This window comes from Dendropsophus ebraccatus, chromosome 7, assembly GCF_027789765.1.
Source record: "Dendropsophus ebraccatus isolate aDenEbr1 chromosome 7, aDenEbr1.pat, whole genome shotgun sequence".
In the NCBI taxonomy this organism is placed as follows: domain Eukaryota; kingdom Metazoa; phylum Chordata; class Amphibia; order Anura; family Hylidae; genus Dendropsophus; species Dendropsophus ebraccatus.
In genome coordinates, this window is record NC_091460.1 from 83095965 (window position 1) to 83118546 (window position 22582).

Genomic DNA, 22582 nt, shown 5'->3' on the forward strand with positions numbered 1-22582 from the left:
CGACTCGAGCATGCTAGAGGTTCGCTCATCTCTAGTTATTAATAATATGGGTTTATGTATAAATAAAACGCTTTTATTTTTTCACCTACGGGGCTGTATGGAGTGTCATTTTTTTGCCATGATCTCTAGTTTTTATTAATACCATATTTGTAAAGATCGGACGTTTTGATCACTTTTTATTAATATTTTTATATATAATGTAACATTAAATGGGTAATCCTGGCACTTTTTTCACTCTTTTCGTGTACGCCGTTTGCAATGACTCTTGTTATATTTTAATAGAACGGACAATTACGCACGCTACGGTTTATTATATGTTTATTTATTTTTATATGTTTTATTTATATAATGGGAAATGGGGTGATTCAAACTTTTATTGTGGGAGGGGCTTAGGGGTAGTGTATTGGTGTTTTTAACTTTTTTTTTTTTTTTTACACATTTGAAGTCCCTTTGGGGGACTTTTACATACAGTATATTGATTGTACACACTGATAACTGCTATGCCATAAGCATAGCATTGATCAGTGTGATTGGCGAGCTGCTCATTGAGCCTGCCTGTGCAGGCTCAGTGAACAGATCGCCTATCGGACTGCACGGAGGAAGGCAAGAGACCTCCGGCGGGAACCTCCGGCGGGAACCTTCGGGAATCTTCGCAGTCACACTGTGGGGGTCCCGGTCGGTAACTGACAGCGTGTCACTTACATCGGTAAGTGACATCGGTAAGCTGCAGTGTGTTATTAATTCCTTAAACGCTGCGATCGTGGCGTGGCCGCAGCGTTTAAGTGTAAGTGACAGGGGGAGTCCCTGTCACTTACACTTAAACACCACGGTTGCGCCGCGATCGCAGTGTTTAAGGAATTAATGACATGCTGCAGCGCGATCACTGCAGCCTGTCATTAATTGTGAGGTGCCAGCTGCACACTGCAGCTGGCCCCCACCTCCTATGAATAGCAGGAGAAACACCCAGGATGTACAGTTACGTCCAGGGTCGTCTGGTGACAGATTTCCAGGGCGTAACTGTACGTCCAGGGTCGTCTAGGGGTTAAGAAACAGAACATAAGAACAAGGGAACGTAAACTGAGGTGAGTTGGGGAAAAAGATCAGAAGCGACATAAAAAATATTACTTTAGAAGAGTAGTAGATGCTTAGAGCAAACTTTCAGTAGATGTGGTTGGTACATTTACAACAACTGAATTTAGGCATCCCTAAACTAAACATATACTGTAGCTAACAAAATATGAATTAAATAATATAAGGCAAGACTAGATAGACCAGGTGTCTTTATCTTCTATGTGTCTACAAGTTTCTCTACAGAATAACATAAAGGACAAAACCATCACATGTTTAAACAGTGGTTTGTGGATAATACTGCAACAAGGTAGTATCAGCTCTCCATACCTCAGTAATAGTTATATTGAGGCTCTCCGGAATTAGAAGCACGAGAGACCTATATTGCGGGCCGTGTCCCGTGTGAAATATAGGAAAAAGGAAGTTTCGGTCTCCAGCTTCTTAAAAAAATCAAAATTTTATTTAAGCGTCATCATCTAAAAATCTCAGGTTAAAAACACGCCGACGCGTTGCGAGGTAGACACCTCTTAATCATGGCAAAGAAGATATGGTTACATTCAAGTTTAAATACCTTATGTATGCTGTGACGCCCTCTGGGGGATAAAACCCCACCTCCGTGGGTAACACCTGATCAGAGGGAACCACATGAACTGTTTACGTCAGAAGGGAAAAACAGAAAACATGAGCTGGATCAATATATAAATAATAAATCATTCCTGTAGTTTAAACCATGTGGAAATCTGGTATTGAATTTTAATATCCAGAAAGCCTCACGTTTTCTGAGCAGACTTTCCCAATCGCCTCCTCTTTTAGGCTTATTCACTCGTTCAAGGGCACTCACCCGTAGGGTGGCTATACTGCTATTGTGGCATTCAATGAAGTGTTTTGAAAAACCCGAAACGGAACTACGTGGGTTATCAGAACTGCCTCTCCTAATGTCTCCCAAGTGTTCTCCTATGCGGGTTTTTAATTTCCTCACACTCGAACCTATGTATTGTAATCTACAGTCAGTACATTGGGCAATATAGACAGTATGCGTGCTTGAACAATTCAAAAGTGATTTTATAACGTAACTTACCCCCGTATTGTAAGATGTGTTGGCTGATTGTTTGGTAACTAACGCACACATACCGCATCGCGGTTGTGCGCATCTGAAAAAACCGGTAGTAGAGAGCCAATTATGTTCCCTGTTACAATTATTTTCACCATTCAGAACGCTCGGGGATAATAAATTACCAATCGTCCTACCTCTGCGTGCCACACATCTAACCCCCGAAGTTAGTACCCGTTCACACTTCTGATCTTGGTATAGCATGGGTAAGTATTTACGTATGATGTTACACACATCCTTGTATTGGGGGCTATACATAGTTGAAAAAGTCAGAAGAGGGTTTTTGATGTTTTTATTGTAGATGTTGTTAGATTTCTTATTTTGTCTTGTATTAGTTTTAGTTTTAGCCTCTGTATCCTTTTTAACCCTGTCCATCAGATGGTAAGATCTATTTTCTCTTTCTGCTATTAATCTAGCCCGGTCAATTACTTCCTTTCTGTATCCTCTGGCTACTAGCCTCACTGTCAACTCCTGTACATTTTGGTTGTAGCTATCACTGCCTGAGCAATTACGGCGTATTCTAATAAATTCTCCTATTGGGAGATTCCGTGTCACATGTGGGGGGTGACTGCTTTTGGCGTGTAATAAGCCATTGCCCGCACTGGGTTTGCGGTGCAAACTAGTCTGGATGGTACCATCCACCCAACTCAAAGAAAGATCTAAAAAAGAAATAAGATCAAGTTTGAACTCAAAAGTAAATTTTAAATTAAGTGTGTTAGCATTAATGTATTGTACAAAGTCCTGTGCCTGAACTTCTGTGCCCAACCACACCAGGAGGAGGTCGTCAATGTACCTACCGTACCACCCTATGACCCCTAGATATGGGTTATGGGTGCTGTACAGGACGACCTCCTCCCAGTATGCCATGTAGATGTTTGCCAGAGATGGAGAAAAACTGGCTCCCATCGGACAGCCCACCAACTGAAGGTAAAAGGTGTCCAGAAATTGAAAAAAATTGTTAGAAAGCAAAAACTGAGTGACTTTTAGAATATAATCTTGTAACAACAAACCGTAATTGCTATATTTTCGCAGATGGAATTTTAGGGCTTGTAGGGCCTTATCATGGGGTATACTTGGATACAAGGCCACCACGTCACATGACAACCATTTACCCCCTGGAAAACATGGTAAGGACTCTATATTAGCCACAAGACTTTTACTGTCCCTTATGTATCCTATTGTCCTTTTTGCAAGTGGTTGCAATAGGTTGTCTAACCACACACATAATCGTTCTTGTAGTGACCCTATTCCCGACACAATAGGGCGCAGGGGTGGGGGAAACACATTTTTGTGTACTTTTGGTAAGGCGTGAAACACAGGGACCACCGGGAAATCAGGTAGTAGGTAGTCTCGTTGTTTAACGTCAATGACGCCCAAATCAACCCCTGTGTCCAAGATATCCATAAGTGAGTCTCTAACCCGGTTAGTAGGGTCATTACGTAATTCTCTGTAAGTAACAGTATCCTTTAGAATGACCAGAACCTCCCGTATGTACAGGGTTTTGTCTAGGACCACTACTGAGCCCCCTTTGTCCGACTTCCGTATGACTATATTGGGATTCTCTTGTAATTCCTTAAGGGCTATCTTTTCAACTGTATTCAGGTTGTCCCTGATGGAGTCCCTTTTTAACCCATTACTCAAGAGTGTAAGTTCCGCCTCTACCTTATGTTGGAATGTATCCATAATAGGCACTCTGGAGTTAATGGGGTAAAAACCTGGGTTAGGTATGGTCATTCTGTTGGATGTACTGTGTATCAAACCTATATCAACTGAATTGTTACTCTGTAGATCCTGCAATAAATGTACCGACAGTTGTTCAGAGAAAATTAAATTTAGGGGCACCTTATCACTACCAACCACATTTAAATCATTATCATTATTGTCAGAAATTGATGTTGAGTCGTTAGACTCTGACTCAGTCTCGGTTGGGTCAACCAAAAAATGTCTCTTGACAGTAAGTGCCCGCATAAAGCGGTTAATGTCCTGCAACGTATTATACAGATCAAAATTTCTTGATGGGACAAAAGTTAAACCTTTGGACCTTTGGCATTGTCAGTATGCTCGTTCACCCTTATTGAAATTATCATTAAGAAAGGGGAAAGCAGACTCACTGACATAAACAGGACTATTACAGACCTAGAGACCACTCTAGAGACATTTAAAAGTATACCTGATTTTTCTTCCGTTATGGAGTCCACGAATAAAATCCTTACGGATTATGAAAGTGATATTGTGGAAGAAAAAAGATCTAAGTTTAATCGTGATCTAAAAGATTACTCTTCAGATCAGGTATATACGTGGTGGGAACATCGGAGAAGACAAAGGGCCGTGCAAGCCAAAGAGGGACCTTCAAGAAATAATGACAACAACAGACGCCACGTAACTTTTGATACCACAGATGCTGAATCCTCGGATACACAGACAGAGTTGTCCGAACCGGAGGAACAACATGTTCAAGATAGCCCAAGAAGTCACCCGTCTAAATCCTCACAAGCTCGGAATCGGAAACATCAGGCAAGTCAAGACCCTCCAAATACACGCTCCAAGAGTGGAGATAGAATGGAGCTTCCACCAAAAAACGACCAAGGCCCCGCCGGGCGGGCAGGAAACATCGCTCGGGGAGGAAGAAGGGGCAATCGGAGAAGATAAATTCGGCAGACAGCTTAGATGTTTATAACCTTTCGGCTTGCCACCTGTCCCCGGACCAAACTAAGGTACTGTCCAAAGGTTTAACTTTTGTCCCATCAAGAAATTTTGATCTGTATAATACGTTGCAGGACATTAACCGCTTTATGCGGGCACTTACTGTCAAGAGACATTTTTTGGTTGACCCAACCGAGACTGAGTCAGAGTCTAACGACTCAACATCAATTTCTGACAATAATGATAATGATTTAAATGTGGTTGGTAGTGATAAGGTGCCCCTAAATTTAATTTTCTCTGAACAACTGTCGGTACATTTATTGCAGGATCTACAGAGTAACAATTCAGTTGATATAGGTTTGATACACAGTACATCCAACAGAATGACCATACCTAACCCAGGTTTTTACCCCATTAACTCCAGAGTGCCTATTATGGATACATTCCAACATAAGGTAGAGGCGGAACTTACACTCTTGAGTAATGGGTTAAAAAGGGACTCCATCAGGGACAACCTGAATACAGTTGAAAAGATAGCCCTTAAGGAATTACAAGAGAATCCCAATATAGTCATACGGAAGTCGGACAAAGGGGGCTCAGTAGTGGTCCTAGACAAAACCCTGTACATACGGGAGGTTCTGGTCATTCTAAAGGATACTGTTACTTACAGAGAATTACGTAATGACCCTACTAACCGGGTTAGAGACTCACTTATGGATATCTTGGACACAGGGGTTGATTTGGGCGTCATTGACGTTAAACAACGAGACTACCTACTACCTGATTTCCCGGTGGTCCCTGTGTTTCACGCCTTACCAAAAGTACACAAAAATGTGTTTCCCCCACCCCTGCGCCCTATTGTGTCGGGAATAGGGTCACTACAAGAACGATTATGTGTGTGGTTAGACAACCTATTGCAACCACTTGCAAAAAGGACAATAGGATACATAAGGGACAGTAAAAGTCTTGTGGCTAATATAGAGTCCTTACCATGTTTTCCAGGGGGTAAATGGTTGTCATGTGACGTGGTGGCCTTGTATCCAAGTATACCCCATGATAAGGCCCTACAAGCCCTAAAATTCCACCTGCGAAAATATAGCAATTACGGTTTGTTGTTACAAGATTATATTCTAAAAGTCACTCAGTTTTTGCTTTCTAACAATTTTTTTCAATTTCTGGACACCTTTTACCTTCAGTTGGTGGGCTGTCCGATGGGAGCCAGTTTTTCTCCATCTCTGGCAAACATCTACATGGCATACTGGGAGGAGGTCGTCCTGTACAGCACCCATAACCCATATCTAGGGGTCATAGGGTGGTACGGTAGGTACATTGACGACCTCCTCCTGGTGTGGTTGGGCACAGAAGTTCAGGCACAGGACTTTGTACAATACATTAATGCTAACACACTTAATTTAAAATTTACTTTTGAGTTCAAACTTGATCTTATTTCTTTTTTAGATCTTTCTTTGAGTTGGGTGGATGGTACCATCCAGACTAGTTTGCACCGCAAACCCAGTGCGGGCAATGGCTTATTACACGCCAAAAGCAGTCACCCCCCACATGTGACACGGAATCTCCCAATAGGAGAATTTATTAGAATACGCCGTAATTGCTCAGGCAGTGATAGCTACAACCAAAATGTACAGGAGTTGACAGTGAGGCTAGTAGCCAGAGGATACAGAAAGGAAGTAATTGACCGGGCTAGATTAATAGCAGAAAGAGAAAATAGATCTTACCATCTGATGGACAGGGTTAAAAAGGATACAGAGGCTAAAACTAAAACTAATACAAGACAAAATAAGAAATCTAACAACATCTACAATAAAAACATCAAAAACCCTCTTCTGACTTTTTCAACTATGTATAGCCCCCAATACAAGGATGTGTGTAACATCATACGTAAATACTTACCCATGCTATACCAAGATCAGAAGTGTGAACGGGTACTAACTTCGGGGGTTAGATGTGTGGCACGCAGAGGTAGGACGATTGGTAATTTATTATCCCCGAGCGTTCTGAATGGTGAAAATAATTGTAACAGGGAACATAATTGGCTCTCTACTACCGTTTTTTTCAGATGCGCACAACCGCGATGCGGTATGTGTGCGTTAGTTACCAAACAATCAGCCAACACATCTTACAATACGGGGGTAAGTTACGTTATAAAATCACTTTTGAATTGTTCAAGCACGCATACTGTCTATATTGCCCAATGTACTGACTGTAGATTACAATACATAGGTTCGAGTGTGAGGAAATTAAAAACCCGCATAGGAGAACACTTGGGAGACATTAGGAGAGACAGTTCTGATAACCCACGTAGTTCCGTTTCGGGTTTTTCAAAACACTTCATTGAATGCCACAATAGCAGTATAGCCACCCTACGGGTGAGTGCCCTTGAACGAGTGAATAAGCCTAAAAGAGGAGGCGATTGGGAAAGTCTGCTCAGAAAACGTGAGGCTTTCTGGATATTAAAATTCAATACCAGATTTCCACATGGTTTAAACTACAGGAATGATTTATTATTTATATATTGATCCAGCTCATGTTTTCTGTTTTTCCCTTCTGACGTAAACAGTTCATGTGGTTCCCTCTGATCAGGTGTTACCCACGGAGGTGGGGTTTTATCCCCCAGAGGGCGTCACAGCATACATAAGGTATTTAAACTTGAATGTAACCATATCTTCTTTGCCATGATTAAGAGGTGTCTACCTCGCAACGCGTCGGCGTGTTTTTAACCTGAGATTTTTAGATGATGACGCTTAAATAAAATTTTGATTTTTTTAAGAAGCTGGAGACCGAAACTTCCTTTTTCCTATGTTTGTGGATAATACATTTTCCACAGAATCAAGTCTTTCAATGTGGGGTCTTTTTTTAACTTCATTTATTCTTTATTAATAATTGTAAGAGTCTGTTTCTGTTCATAATAAAGTATAATTATCTCTGCTGTGTTTTATTGTTATACAGTAAAACAAATCTCAGGCTTATAATTATTTTATAGACATATGTACATTTCTACATGCCTGACTCATTTCATTTATATTCATTTGTGAGGGCAATTTGAGATTCAAAGAAAAAAAAGTCTGCTTTTCTTATGTAACATTATAATCTGTAAGGAAAATGGCCTTGACTGTCATATGTTATTTAACTAGTACTTCTTGTGGGCACTTAATGTGGCATGAAATATGGGATTAGAATTTTTCCTCTTTCTAATGAAATGCTGTAATCTGTTCTGCAGCATGTATTGTGCTGTAAGCAGGTGCCATTCAACAATTAATGTTGTGCTTTCTAATTAATGTTTTATGAGACTGAAGGGTCAGTAATCAAGGTGCGTGTCATTCAATAGATTTATAATTATTATTTATTAAGGAGAAGATTAGTTTTCCAGTTCATAAATAACACCTGCAACGTGTGCAATCTGTTTTGCTGTTCACTTGACTTTAGAAACCTCAATGGCCAATTATGTTTATTACAATCAAATAATGCTTCACCCAACCTAGACATTAAAAACATAAACATTGTTTTCTTTTAAAAAAAAAAAGGCACACTTATGTTGTTAGTAAGAAGATTTACATTTATTACATAAACTGTGAACACTTGATGCTGGGTTTAAACATGGGCCCAGATTTATCAACACTGCGCCTGAAGTAAATGTAAAAAAATAATCGCTCAAAATCTGCTATTTGCCTAGCGGGCAGGCAGGGGGCTGCGGCAAGGTGGGAAGGAGGCGTGGCCTCCTTCTGCACATGATTTATTATGATTTATACCAGCTAGCTGGTGTCAGACCTCAGATTAGCCAGATTTACTAAAAGGCTTAGTACATCCGGTTTGGGCTTGGGGGCAGGAATTTATTAGACTAGCATACTTGTAAATTAATTTGCTTAAAATTGCTCTGTTCTACCCCTATAACTTTTTCCATCTCTTAGGCTGTAGTTAGGCTTCTTTTTTGCGCCATGATCCGTAATTTTTATTGATGCCATGATTTAGAAGGGACTTTCTGATTTTTTTTTTATTAATTTTTTTTCTGATGGATGATGTGACCGAAAGTCTTTTTTTTGTTGTTTACACTGTTTACCAGTGAGATTAATAATATTATATTTCATAGATTGATACAGCTTACTGCCATTTTTATATCAGAGAATGGTATACGATAAGTTGTGGAATGTATTGTGAAAACAATTAAATTAAGTAAATAAATACCTAATTCTTCCTATAAATAAGTACATTCTGTATGTACAAATAAAACTTGGTTCACACTACATTTTTGCTCTCAGTTTAATGGATTTGTTTTAAGGAAAAATGGATGAAAAAATGGATGCATTTGCTTGGATCCATTTTTCCATTAACTTTCATTATTTAAAAAATTAATCAAAACCCATCTTTTTTTTTAGCATGCACAAAAACATGGTCAACCATGTTTTTATGTACAATAAAAAAAGAATGCATTTTGATGAATTTTTTTTTAAATGGAAGTCAATGAAAAACCGGATCCAAACGGATGCACACAAATTCTTTTTTTTTTTAATCCGTTTTATCCATTAAATGGCTCTGTTAAGCCCTTCAAGACCAAGCCCTTTGATGCACAAAAGTCTGGGTCAAATTAACGCAATGTTCCTCCCCGCCTTCTAAGAACCATATCGCTTTTATTTTTCCACCTACAGGGCTGGTTGGGGGTGTCAATTGTTGCGCCATGATCTCTACATTTTATTAATATCATATTGGTGTAACAGAAAATTTTGATTGCTCTTTAGTAATTTTTTTGTGATATATAATTTAATAAAATTAGCAATCCTGGTGCATTTTTTTTTTGTTTCCTTTTACACTGTTCACCGTGCAGGAACAATAATGTTGTATTTCAATAGATCGGCCAATTCCCCACGCTACTATATGTAATATGTTTATTTATTTATTTTTATTTTTATAATGGGCAAGGGGTTCTTTTAGAATTTTATTGGGAGGGGGTTTATAAGGGTTTTTTTTAATACTTTTCAAAACTTTTTTATTACATTTTTTTAACAATTTTATTTACTTTAAAATATGCAATCATAAGATTGCATATACTGGTCTATGTATAAAGCTTACCTAAGAGCAGACTCTACACATAGATCAATGATCCGATAGGACGGAGGTAAGGAGCTTACCCCCGCCTGAATGCACATGTGATCGGTCCTAATCACTCAGTGACAGATGCTTGGCCTGTCACCGAGCACCTTAAATGCCGCGATCGCTGTAGATCGCTGCATTTAAAGGGTTAATGAGAGTCGGCTGCAGGATCGCAGCTGACTCTCATTACCTTCGGCGCTGGACACAGATGAGAGCGGAATCGCACTCCCTGCAGCAATCTCGCTCTCATCACAAAGCCTCCGTCAGTGTAGGAACGTATATATATACATTCCTACTGCACGGGGTATGTACAGAAGGAAAGTATATGTACAGATTACTGACGCAAAGGGCAGGGGCGTAGCTAGGATTCATAGGGCCCCATAGCAAAAAACTGTAAGGGGTCCCCCTTCCCTTTGCACAACACAAAGCGCTGCCTGCAACTACAAAGGTTACTTGCAGAGCAGAGAGCCAATGGCTGCTTGTTCTGTCAGTCCACTGTATTTAAACTATAAGGGCCCATTAGGAGCCCTTATGGTTAAATACATACTGTAGGAGCAGGAGCAGACTACCTTTGCTTAACCCCTCATGTACTGCAGTGTGTGAGTGACCCAATGTTCTCTTACCTACTGCTACACAAAAAAAAGTTAAAAAGGAAGACAAGGAGATCTCTGTTTCATTGCTCCTGCACTGATAAAGCCTTTGGATAGAGCTTTGCACATTAACCTACTTGATTGCAGCAGCCAGAGAACAGAAGTCAGGGGTTATCAGAGAAGTGAAGCAGAGATCTCCTTGTCTTCTGCCTATTAAGCCTTTTTTTGTGTGGCAGCGTGTAAGTGAATACTGGGCCACCTATACACTGCAGTACATAAGGGGTTAAGCAGAAAGACACAGGACAGCTCTTATATTCCCTGTGCATCCCTGGGCCCCCCTCCCCCATGGGCCCCATAGCAGCTGCCTACCTTGCCTCTATGGTAGCTACGCCACTGGCAAAGGAGTTAAACAGACAGCAAAAATGCAGTGTAAATCCAGCCTAACACACACCTTTATAATTATCATGTACTATAATTGTTTTATATATATTTTTTGTAGGCAAGCAGTCCGACCACAGGTACAGCCCCAAGGAGCCAGTCACAAACATCTGTCTGTCCATCAACTCAGGATATATGTAGGTATGTGCAACTTACATTTATACAATATACAATGTCTAAAGGACATAAGTAATATGTAAACTGACTATCTTCATATATAATAATTTTCCATTTTGAATAACCCTCCTAATTTCATATACATTTATATGTTGTTGTTCTATGTATTGTTATTGCCATCTTTTCTTTTCTTTTATTACTTTTGCATGCCCTTTGGTCATGAATGTGTTTCTTTTAGAACTGCCTTGCTTGATGTTTCAGAAGATAACTTTAATCATACAACACCTGTCATGCCAATTGCACCTTCTGGTAGGGAGTCTGGTAAAAAGCAAATAAAACGACGGATTAGACGTAAAAGAGCAGGTTGCTCCAACTGTGGCCAAACAACAAGACAAAGAAACACACAACTAATTGATATCATACAGAAACTAGATGTGGTTGATACAGATTCTTCATCCGATGAAAAACAATGGGCTACAAGAGTTACAGTTTTGAAACCCCATAAAAAAGGAAGAAAACTGGATAAATCCCATGATGGTTCCTCAGACTCTAATGCTATTGAAATGGTTCCTCTTAGTTCCAAAGATTCCCATGTGCAAAAACTTAAAAACCAACCTCATCACCATTATTATTATCAACAGCAGCAGCAACAGCAGCAACACATCAGTAATATTGCCAACATGTCTTCCTACTATAGAAGGAGGAAACCATCAAAAATCAAAGAATCCAGTACTTCTACATCATCTGGATCACCAGTTGAAACAAAGCGATATCCTAACAGAAGACTGAAAAGAAGAGTAAAGGCTTGTTGTACAGATACTCAGAAGTGTCAATGTAACTGTACCGAAGATAAAGTTATTAAGAAAAATGTCAGGGAGGAAGGAGCTGGTGCTGAGACCTTGGCACCAGTCCCTGCTGCCCTCTGTGAGAGTACTGCTTCACCTGGTAACTGTGATGAATTGGGTGAGAATTTAGAAGACTGCAGGTCAGTTTTCTACAGTAGTATAGTTACCAACTTTTTTTTTTTACCATTGTTGTCATTTTTTTGTTTATTGTAATAACATCTAATGCACATCCTGTTCATACACTTCATAGGGTTTTATAAATTCAACCCCAATATAAATATGCATATTATATGACATCATACAGAAAGTGACAAGTCCAGAACCGAGACCATGTTCAAGCAATGATAGATAATATAAAAGGAAGTTATAGAATGCTGACAAAAGATGTGAAATCCAGAGATCCTGAAATGTTCTGGAAACACCATTAACTTAGCATTAGATGCATTATTATTTTGAAAACACAGTAATTAAAATGTCGACTAGACTTACAGCTTTCAGTGCCTCAATCACTTTAGACAAGCTGTCAAAAAGAATTCAAAGATATATAGTTAAATTAAATATTTTGACATGATTAGGAATAGATAAAAGCTATGAATGTATCATTTTCCATGTATTAACACAATGTATTAATGGGTAGGGGAAGGATTATGTTATTATGAAAGGCATGGTCCCAGCTAGACTTTTTCCCAATGGAAAAAATTCAGTTTGTTCCAGCGATATGTCCCACCAGCTATGCCCCAGAAAGCATGTGCAGTATGTAGCAGTGATATATTGTACATTAGAATCTGACATTATCACTTTGTATTCAATAACTTACATGCAGCTAACAGAAAACAACAAAGCCAATGTTAATAGTTATAGCAGATAACATAACTATTAATATTTGGGGACATTTTTGTTGGATCTTCAATGAAATTTATCATTCTACAAATCAACGCAAAGGGGCAAAGCTGCACAAATTTTCTTTGCACATCCCCATTTTGCAAAAAATTAGCTGTGAAAGTTGTGCAAAAATTTTGAGGAATTTTGCTACTCTGTGCTGACACAGATCTTCGATGCTAATTATCAATTCCCCCTCAAAGACAATTCTGCAACTAGATTCAAAACTTTCTAAAAGTGTTGAATGTAACAAATAAATCTTTAGTTTTGATTGTCAGATCATGTCTATAAATAGCACATTAAATGGGATAATCTAAATGCAAATTAAAATATTACAAGTCACTTATGAGTTTCATAATGACAGCGTGAAAGCAGAAAGCAGAAAACTAAATATGTGTCATCAAAAATTACTTATCGTTTAAAAGTAGAAAGAGACCACAAGATGCATGTGAGTTTAATGCACTGCAGACCAACGTTTTGGCTCAACTGAAGCCTTTCTCAAGCTTGAAAAAGGCTTCAGTTGACCGGAAAGTCGCACTGGTGTGTATTAATGTGAAACTAGTAGATAGATAAGACAATAACAGCTCCCGTACTCTGGGGACAGAGTACTCAAAGGGACAGAGTTTGTCTATTGTCATCAATGTCCATGAGTATTGCTGTGAACCATGTCACTAAATGCTGTTAAAACAGCTCAGGCAAGATGGCAGCCTCCTTTTGTCAATCTAAAAAAATTTAATAAAAAAAACTATAGTCAGAAAATATAGATTAGAATAAAAGAACATTTTTAGTATCTGACTCTAACCAATAAAATCTAGGTGATACATTCCCTTTACATAGGTTGGGGAACTCAAAAGGCTTTAAAGAGGACATACTATATTACAATACTTTTAACTAAATTGACAGATAGGTGAGGAGATTTATTACAAAAAAGGTGTTACTGCTGGGCTCAGCGGGTGTGATAAGGAGGTCTGAAGGAGCAAGGGTCATATTCAGGAGTGTATTATTACAACAATCTTAATCACACTTTCTCCAGCCCAGTAGTCCCATCCATGTTGGCAATAAATGACTAGTGCAGATAGTCAACCAAATGGTAAAAGCACTGTGTCTTGGTGGTGCCAGGAACAGTAAAAGCTCTATTAGAATCACAAAGGTTACAATGTAACATGAAAAACTATTTTTTTTAGTATTTTTTATCTGACCACAGGCCCTCTTCAAATTTAATAATTAACAATAGAAAGCTCCTTATGATACACCCCTTAGACAATCCAGACTTTATTTTGAGAAATAAAGAGGAGCTTTCTGGCCACCACTGATTGGTGCATTGATTAAATGGCCATGAATAAAGGTCTCCTGTACTGCTGCTATTGTGGCCGGAAGGGCAAAGAACTCTATAATACACAGTGCAGCCATCTAATAGATGCTTCTTCACAGTCACGATTTACTGCTCTACCAAAATGTAAAAAGCTGCATTGTGACTTGTTGTAGATTATATATCCAGTTTTCTTTTCTAAAAGAGCCTGTCACAAGGTTTTATGCCCCTAAAAAACCACCATGCTATCACACTGGATGGTGATAGTGTTCTAAGCACGTCCCTGTGTAATTGATATATTAATGCAGGTCATATTTAGCTTTGTCTGTGGGATGTCAATCAAGCTAGGAAGGACTGGCTTTCACTGGTAATCTACTGTATGTACAGCACACTCAATTGTATACCTTCAGTTTGTACATGTAGCACACATGTTTAGAATACTATTAGCATACAGTAAAATGGCATAGAGTCCATTTACAGAAATAAACATACAAGACAGGTACATAAAGTGTTCTCTTTTTATTTGTATGGTATCTTCTGTATTAAAGGAAACCTGTCGCCTGAGAAGAGAGGGAAGAGCCCGCCCAACCCCTCGGTGGAGCCAGGGATACTTACCTCATTCCCTCTCCAGAAGCCGTTCCCGCTGCAGAGAAATCGCCACCCAATGGTTTGTGTGTGCGGTATGTAAATGAGAAGAGATGAGTCCGACATCTATAGGAAATCACTGCTCCAGTGATTTCCTATGGACGTCGGACTCATCTCTTCTCATTTACATATCATGTGCGCAGGCCGTCGGTCGTGATTTCTCCACGGAGGGGCTGGCTTCTGGAGCAGGACTTGCAGGATGAGGTAAGTATTCGGAGCTCCCCGGGGGTCGGGTGGGCTCTTCCCTCTCTTTTCAGGTGACAGGTTCCCTTTAACCTGCACACGTGTCTTTACTTTACAATAAATAGGACAAACTTAACTCATCCAGATTCATGAAAGGAAATAGCCACGTAAGAAGTAAAAGGGTTACAATATGTTGTGCTGCCCTCGTAGCCCTAGTACTGACATTATTCAAAGTACACACTAATTCTGTTGCATTTTTTTCAGAATCTGCCATTGTGAGGGAGATGAGGAAAATCCCCTCATTACACCATGTCGGTGTACAGGAACATTAAGATTTGTACATCAAGCCTGCCTACATCAGTGGATTAAAAGCTCAGACACACGTTGCTGTGAACTCTGCAAGTATGATTTTGTAATGGAGACGAAGCTCAAGCCTTTAAGGAAGGTGAGAAAATAATGAAATTCATAGCCTGTACTAATCAGTCTGTAGAGAACACCAAGGGGGACATTTATTAAGTCCAGCGTTTTTTGCACCAGGCTTAAAAATGTCCCTGCAGTGCCGATGCTTCGCAGCTGAATGTAGAGGCGCACTGTGTGCGCCTGAAGTAAAGCCTGCACCAGCTCAGACCTGTTGTAGGTTTCCTTATTTTCCAGTGTAAAAAATGATAAGTTTAGTGAATCCAGAGCCAGCGCACCCAATTCTGTCCCATCCCCTCCACTCCCCGACCCTCTGGCGCAAAGGGTATAGAGGGGCCAAATGCAAAAAATAATTTTCAAAGCATTTTCAAAACTGGACTTTGTGAATAAATTTATTTGCATCTGTCCCCTCTGCACTACAAAATGCAACCTTCAGTGCTTCACAAATTTCCTCAAGAGACTTGTAGTATGGTGACATGAGTGGAAGTGTTTTTCATTTTTATTAGGGAGAACTTTTTTTATTTTTTTACATTTATTTTAGTATAAGCAATTTCAATGCAGGCTTCAAAAGGCCTTGGACTGCTAAACCAACCGATTGGGCCCTGTGAATGCAGGGCCCAATCGTCATGAATGCATCATGACAAGCAGTGCACATTTTGAAAAAACTGTCTAGATGCCACAGTCACTATTGACTGAAGCATCTAGAGAGTGAAATGACCAGAACTGGACTGATCTCTGATGTCTCTCTTTGACAGGGAAGGTTGGCCAGCACTCATGTATGGAGTAAGCTCTGAAACTTGCACCATACTTCTTCAGACAGCATATGACAAAAATGTACATGTACAATACAGAAGGAGTTAACTTTCTTCAACTGAATAGAAGTGTGTACTCACATGGCCAGAAATTACCACTGTTATTGCTGTATCTTTGGCACAGAAGTATTGTCAGGGTCCGTCCACACTACAAAATTGGCACAGAATTTAAATTATTTGGGCGGATAGCAGAGTACGCGTGAGACATCCTATGGAATCAACGGGACAGATGAAACTTCAAGTGGAGTCCATGACACACACTCCATTTGAGATTTCATGTTAATTCCGTAGTGTGAACGAATCCCCATACATGCACAGGGTAATGATGGTGCAGGTAGTGTGATAGGAGACAGCTCTGATTCCAGCTGTTTAATCTTTTAGATGCTGCAGTCAATAGTAATAAGAGTATCTAAAAAAAGGAGGGGTCTACTGTTGGGTTGCCATGACAATTGAAGGTCTATTAAAGGCCCCAGGGCTACTATCAGGAAATGCCTGTTTTATGCTATATGCAATTATGCCCTAGAATACACAGGAGCAGTAAAATTATGTCATTTGGAATGGGCTGTTAGGTATCTAAAGTAGTCAAATATAAAAATTAAATTTAAAGAGATTCAAAGGCATATTTTTAAAACTGATAAAATAACTAGTGATATAACTGGTTAACATCAAACCTATCCCTGCCATTTACCTAAACAAGAAATATGAAGATTTACAAAGATCTTTCGGGTGCCTATGTTTTTTTTTTTTATTATTTATCAAGAGAAACATTTGCTGGCTACAGTGGCCATTGGAGTGGTCAAGAATTTGGGACCAATAACTAAAAATAGCTAAATAGCAGCTGTTCCCCATTGGAATTATGACAAAACGTTCTAGATATGTCCCAGGGGTGAAAGTCAGTCAGAAAGTGAGGTCAGAAGGTAAACTCATTTGAAGGTGAGGTACCTATCAATAATGATGGACAGAAGCGATCATGCTGACACCTGTCCTTTACCCCTCAAATGCGGCCAATCACACCATTTAAGTGACAGTGACAGGAGTGGAGGTCCTCTCACTGTCCGATTGGGCCCCCGCAGCATGACAATACTATTCCAGTAGGGTGAAAAGCATAAAGGAAAAGAGAAAAAAATTGTCAGCATTCCAGATTTGTTTGTTACATTATCTAACAGAAAACAAATATGATAATTATAAAAATTAGAGATTGTGACACAAAAATAATGCCCCAAATAGCTCCGTAAGTGGAAAAATAAAATTTCTATAGAAGGCATCAAAGAAAAAAGAAAATGCAAAAATTGAAGTGAATAAAATGACAGTGTGCACACATGACCACCACTTCATTCCAACTAAAGACTCAGGACTCCGGTTCTTCAAATCACAGAGGGTCCCAAAGGTTAGACTCCCCATGATCATATATCTACCTTTTAAGCCCCTTATAATCTTAAGTAGCACATTCTGCATTATTCTGATCAGTTAGAATACAATACTAGGACCTTAATAATTCTATCCCATATAGAGAATGGAAAGCAAGAAGGATAAAAAAAAATTGTCATGTCATTCACCTGCATTATGGTGCTACTTTAGTGCTGGAGCAAAATCTTCTCCAGGAAGCAGAAGTCAACCTCTAGCTGTAAAATAAGGAGACTCATCAGAAAACAAGTATCTAATACTTGAATTTCAAGGAGCTTAAGAGTTTAGTAAATGTACATTTTTATCATTCCTCTTTTTTAAATTTTTTTTTTACAAATTTTTTGCTACTTTGCAAACACAAGCAGTAAAATAAATATAGTTTTGCCTTTTATTGAAAAGCTTATTTGTTTCCTTGTATTGCACAATGTTGTAAATAGATGTCATCGGCATTGTCACATTCATGCAGTATTGATGTATTCTGAATAATAAATGATCTTATGCATCAGTATTCAATCACACTAGTCAAACCAACAAAGCATGTCATCTATAATAATGCGAGCAGAGTACAAATAAAGTAAATAATGTCTTGAGAGTTATATGTACAATAACAGTTATGCCGGGAAGGGATGTAACTCATCACTAAGAATGAAAGGGACAATTATTTCTTCTCCATAAAACATGTTCTTTTGTTATTTTTTCATTCAAACATTGTTCTGCATACTAAGTCACACAATGTATCTATGTGTAGCAATACAACCAAATTTTCATTATTAAAAAAATTCTGTGAAAAGATAGATCTGTAACCTAGAAAGCTTGTGTGCATCAAATCTGCAACCATAGAGTGTGAAATACTGAAATATTAGAGCTGGAGAGTAGTGTTGTGTGAACTTGGTGAACTGATTGGGCTTGGCAATGTTCTCTTAACCTGAACACTCTGCATTTGACTCCAGATGTCAGGATAAGTTGGATGCAGCCCTAGGGCTGCAAGGAAAACATGTATACAGCCTATGGCCGTATCCATGTTTTTGAGGATTCCCAATGATGGCCAGATGCAGGGAGTCAAATGTTGAGTGTTCAGGTTCAGGGAACATGATCAGACCTGGCCAGTTCGACAAGTTTGCTCAGCACTACTGGAGGGTAAGTGGTCTGCCACATAAGAACAGATAAAAGGTTTTGGACATCTTTGCAGACATGGCTGAATTAAATATTTTTGGCCATTACAATAGAGAGAAGCCGCAGACTGACCCAACAGGAAGCTCATATGATAGGTTTACATTCATTAGGTTGTCATTAGGTCGTCCGGCTTTTACCAGAAACTGATGACAACTGATACCACAAAAATGCATCAGCTGTCCTCAGTTGTCCTATGCTTTTTCATTCACTATCAGGGTGTGCTGCAAGATGCATTCTGCTGTATGGGTTGTCTGGCAATCTGATGACACAACTGAATTGCAGTGCACTCTGAACTGTTGCATTCAAATGAATAGGATCAGTTTAAAGATCCGCTTTATTACTGTACTGGAGAGAAACATCGCCGGGTCAGTGTAAAATCACCCTAAAAGTCATTTGAAAAGTGTGAACAAATTAAATAAGAAATAAAAAGTAATAAATATAAAAGTAATAAATAAATATTTAGTGAATAAAAAGTAATAAATAAATAATTATCAAAAATAACCAATTTTTTCTCATTAACAAATTTTTAAAATTTTGTAATTAAAAAAACTAACTTTTTTATAATTTATTTCCGAATAGATTTAGTACTAAAAACATCCCATAAAATACAGTCACAAAAACATTTTGTGACTGATTACATTTTTTATACCTTCCCTCTCCTCCCCCCATTCCTGTCGCTGAAGGAGAGAAAAATCAAACAAACACTCATGTATAAAACATTTCATAATTCTTTACATAAACTTCACATTTTTCGATTATTTGGGGGGTGTGGGGACATCCATTTCCGAACTATCGTAAGGCTGGCGTAGAATAGCAGCCTACCTACAGTATTTTCTTTTGCACCTTGCTAGGTGCTTTAGGGTAGCTTCACACGTACAGTTTCGCAATGGATTTTCTGCTGCGGATCTGCAGCAGATTTGACTAAATGAGTGAACACCGCATCAAATTTGCATCATCAAATCTGCAGCAGATCCGCAGCAAATTTTACAGTGCGGATTTGATGCTGTGTTCATCTATTTAGTCAAATCTGCTGCGGATACGCAGCAGCAAATCCATTGCGGTACGATACGTGTGAAGCTGACCTTAACCATGATTGCCTACAATGAGAGTTGTCGATGACCAGGGGACTTCAATTCGTCCTCTATTATTAATATCTTGAAGCACAAATCTCCAAAAGCTGTTTAATTCTGGACAGGACCATACAATATGTACAAAACCTGCATCTGAATTATTATATGGGAGTGTAATATAACCTGTGTAGTAAGTTGTATTGTATCATACGATGGTTCCCCGGCTTAGATACTCCTCAAATACTTTAATAAATCTGCTTCTATTGTTCCTCATATACAGCACCAATTTCTTCCTGCCATTTCCTTCAACTTCCGACTTCTACCTCTTTTTTCTTTTTTACTCAGAAGATGTTTATAGATAAAAGAGATTTCTTTACGCTTAATTGAAAGGGCCCTAATTCTATCTACAATTCCCCCCTCGTTCCCAAAATCTCACATATTTGTATTGGCGCAATTGTTATAACCTGAGAAATGTAATAAAGTAACAACCAAATGTAAAAAAAGACCTTTAAAAATGTGAAAAACTGCTGTGGAATTGTTGTTTTTTCATCCTACACTTCCCCACCAACAAAATAAAAAAGTCATATGTACTTCAGAAAAGTCCCAATGAAAACTACAGTTCATTCCGTAAAAAAACAATAAGCCACCACACTGTTACAGAAAAGTACAAAAAAAGTTAGGGCTCCTGGAATGCTGGGACACAAAAATTCAGCTGTTCTCCGGATATGCAGAAGAATGGACTTCATGCTGTGCCACTCCCTTCGCCTTCCTGCTGCTGATTGACAGCTGTCTGCCTATACAGAGTATATATACACAGTATAGATAGACAACTGCCAATCAGAGGTCGTGGGCAGAGGGAGATAGTGCTTATGAATATCAAGTGCTGCTGAGCGCACACATATAATGGAGAGGACAACTGTGCAGTGGTCAATATTCTTGTTATTCAGGAGGATATTTCTCCATATCAGCTGCACAGAACAATGTTAGTGATACATCATTCTGAGCTGATTCTGTTACTAGTTTATACTACCCTTAGAAAGGACAGCATGAACTGACAGAGAATGCATTTTCTCCCCTGACACATCACTTTTCTTAATATATTTGCTTTTTGTGCTCCTAAATTGATAACTGAGTAATACCATACTCATTGTCATTGTCATTGTCATAAGTGAGCACTAAATATTCTAAAACTGTCATCATACTGTGTCAGAACGTAAATGGGAATATAAAACTCTTTACACATTCTCCTCTGGTGACCAAAGCATCGCTACAGTAGATGCTACTATAGGATTTCTATTTCTTAATACTCTGAACACTATCTTGTAAAATGAAATAACATTTCCCTTTACTTGTATCATCTTAGGAGAATGCTGTGATTTACTTTAGAGATCTTCAAATACAGTCAGTGTACAAATTCAAATGAGTTATGTTTGATAGTTATCATGTCATGTAAAGTAAAACTCCTATTATCATAACAAAGTCTACACTTGCTGCCCTTGAAGTGACAGTATGGCAGATGTAGATACTGTCACAGTTGCCTTGGCAACTGGTTTCAATGATACAGTATGTTCCCTATTATCTTTAATGGTACACAGAATATAATTTGCATTATACTGCTTTGATAACGTTAACAGAAATTTTACTACACACATATAATTTATATCCCGAATCCTTGGTATTGAAGAATGAACCTACATACATTGATAACATACTGTGCTACTGATAAACCTTTCTTCTGGCTCATGTGGAAGAGAAACAGAGAAGACTGATTAAACAGAAACATATTTTTGATTATTATACAAAGAAGCCTGGTTTAACTAGATCTATAAGATAAACATATGTTATACCAGGAATATTGCAGAAAGAAAATGTAATATGCAAAATAGATTTTCTAATGTTAACGGGTTGTCCAAGAATATATATATATATATATATATATATATATATATATATATATTTTTTTTTTTTTTTTTTAAATATATATCTGAGAGTAGTGTAATAAAAAAAAAAAATGATACTCACCTACCCCGATCCCCTGCAGCCACAAAGGTGCAGGTTTTTGCACAAATCCCATGGTTTGTGCCTTTTTCATGGCGTATGCCAGCTACAGTATTAATAATTTCTCCCGTTTGTTCAACAAGGTGTGCAAAAGGTTGTGATCTGCAGTATTTGCTAAATAATGCCATTTTGCTGCAAAGCTCAACTAAACTAGTCCCTATCTAAGGTAACATAAATGTAAACTCGTCTTTCTCATTGATTTTCTGAGGTATCCAATTAATCCAGTCCCACCAACCCCCCTTGTCTTCTCACACCTCGCTTACCTAACAAAATTCTTGAATGTGTAAAGTATGTAATCCATGCATTTTCATAATTGCTCTACTGTATATTTATGCTGAGAAAATTACACCTTTTAGAAAAGTTTCATGTTTTTCTATGAAGGATTTTTTGTGAAATACCATTGCACCCTCTAGTGTTCTAAACCTTTGTCGTTTTTAGAATAATTCATTACAGGAACTTTATTCTATATATATATATATATATATATATATATATATGATATATTTGAATTAGAAAATTTTATTCTTCATACATATATATATATATATATATATATATATATATATATATATATATATTTGAATTTGATTTTTTTTTTTTAAACAACTAAATTCAATACACTGTATTTGTCATGTACTGAATAATCATATAATGCACCCAGCCACAACACCATGTAACAATCACAGTTGCAGTTGCCTCATGGAAGAACAATGTAAT

At 38.3% G+C, this 22582-nt stretch overlaps 1 protein-coding gene across 1 annotated transcript in view; it reads left to right on the top strand.

Annotated features, from left to right (window-relative positions):
• MARCHF1 (membrane associated ring-CH-type finger 1) overlaps positions 1–22582 on the top strand; it is a 217163-nt gene that overhangs the window by 118872 nt on the left and 75709 nt on the right. Inside the window, exons 3-5 of the mRNA XM_069976179.1 lie at positions 11015–11094; positions 11309–12055; positions 15196–15376. Coding sequence (XP_069832280.1) covers positions 11015–11094; positions 11309–12055; positions 15196–15376 — 1008 coding nt within the window. The remainder of the gene's footprint in view (positions 1–11014; positions 11095–11308; positions 12056–15195; positions 15377–22582) is intronic.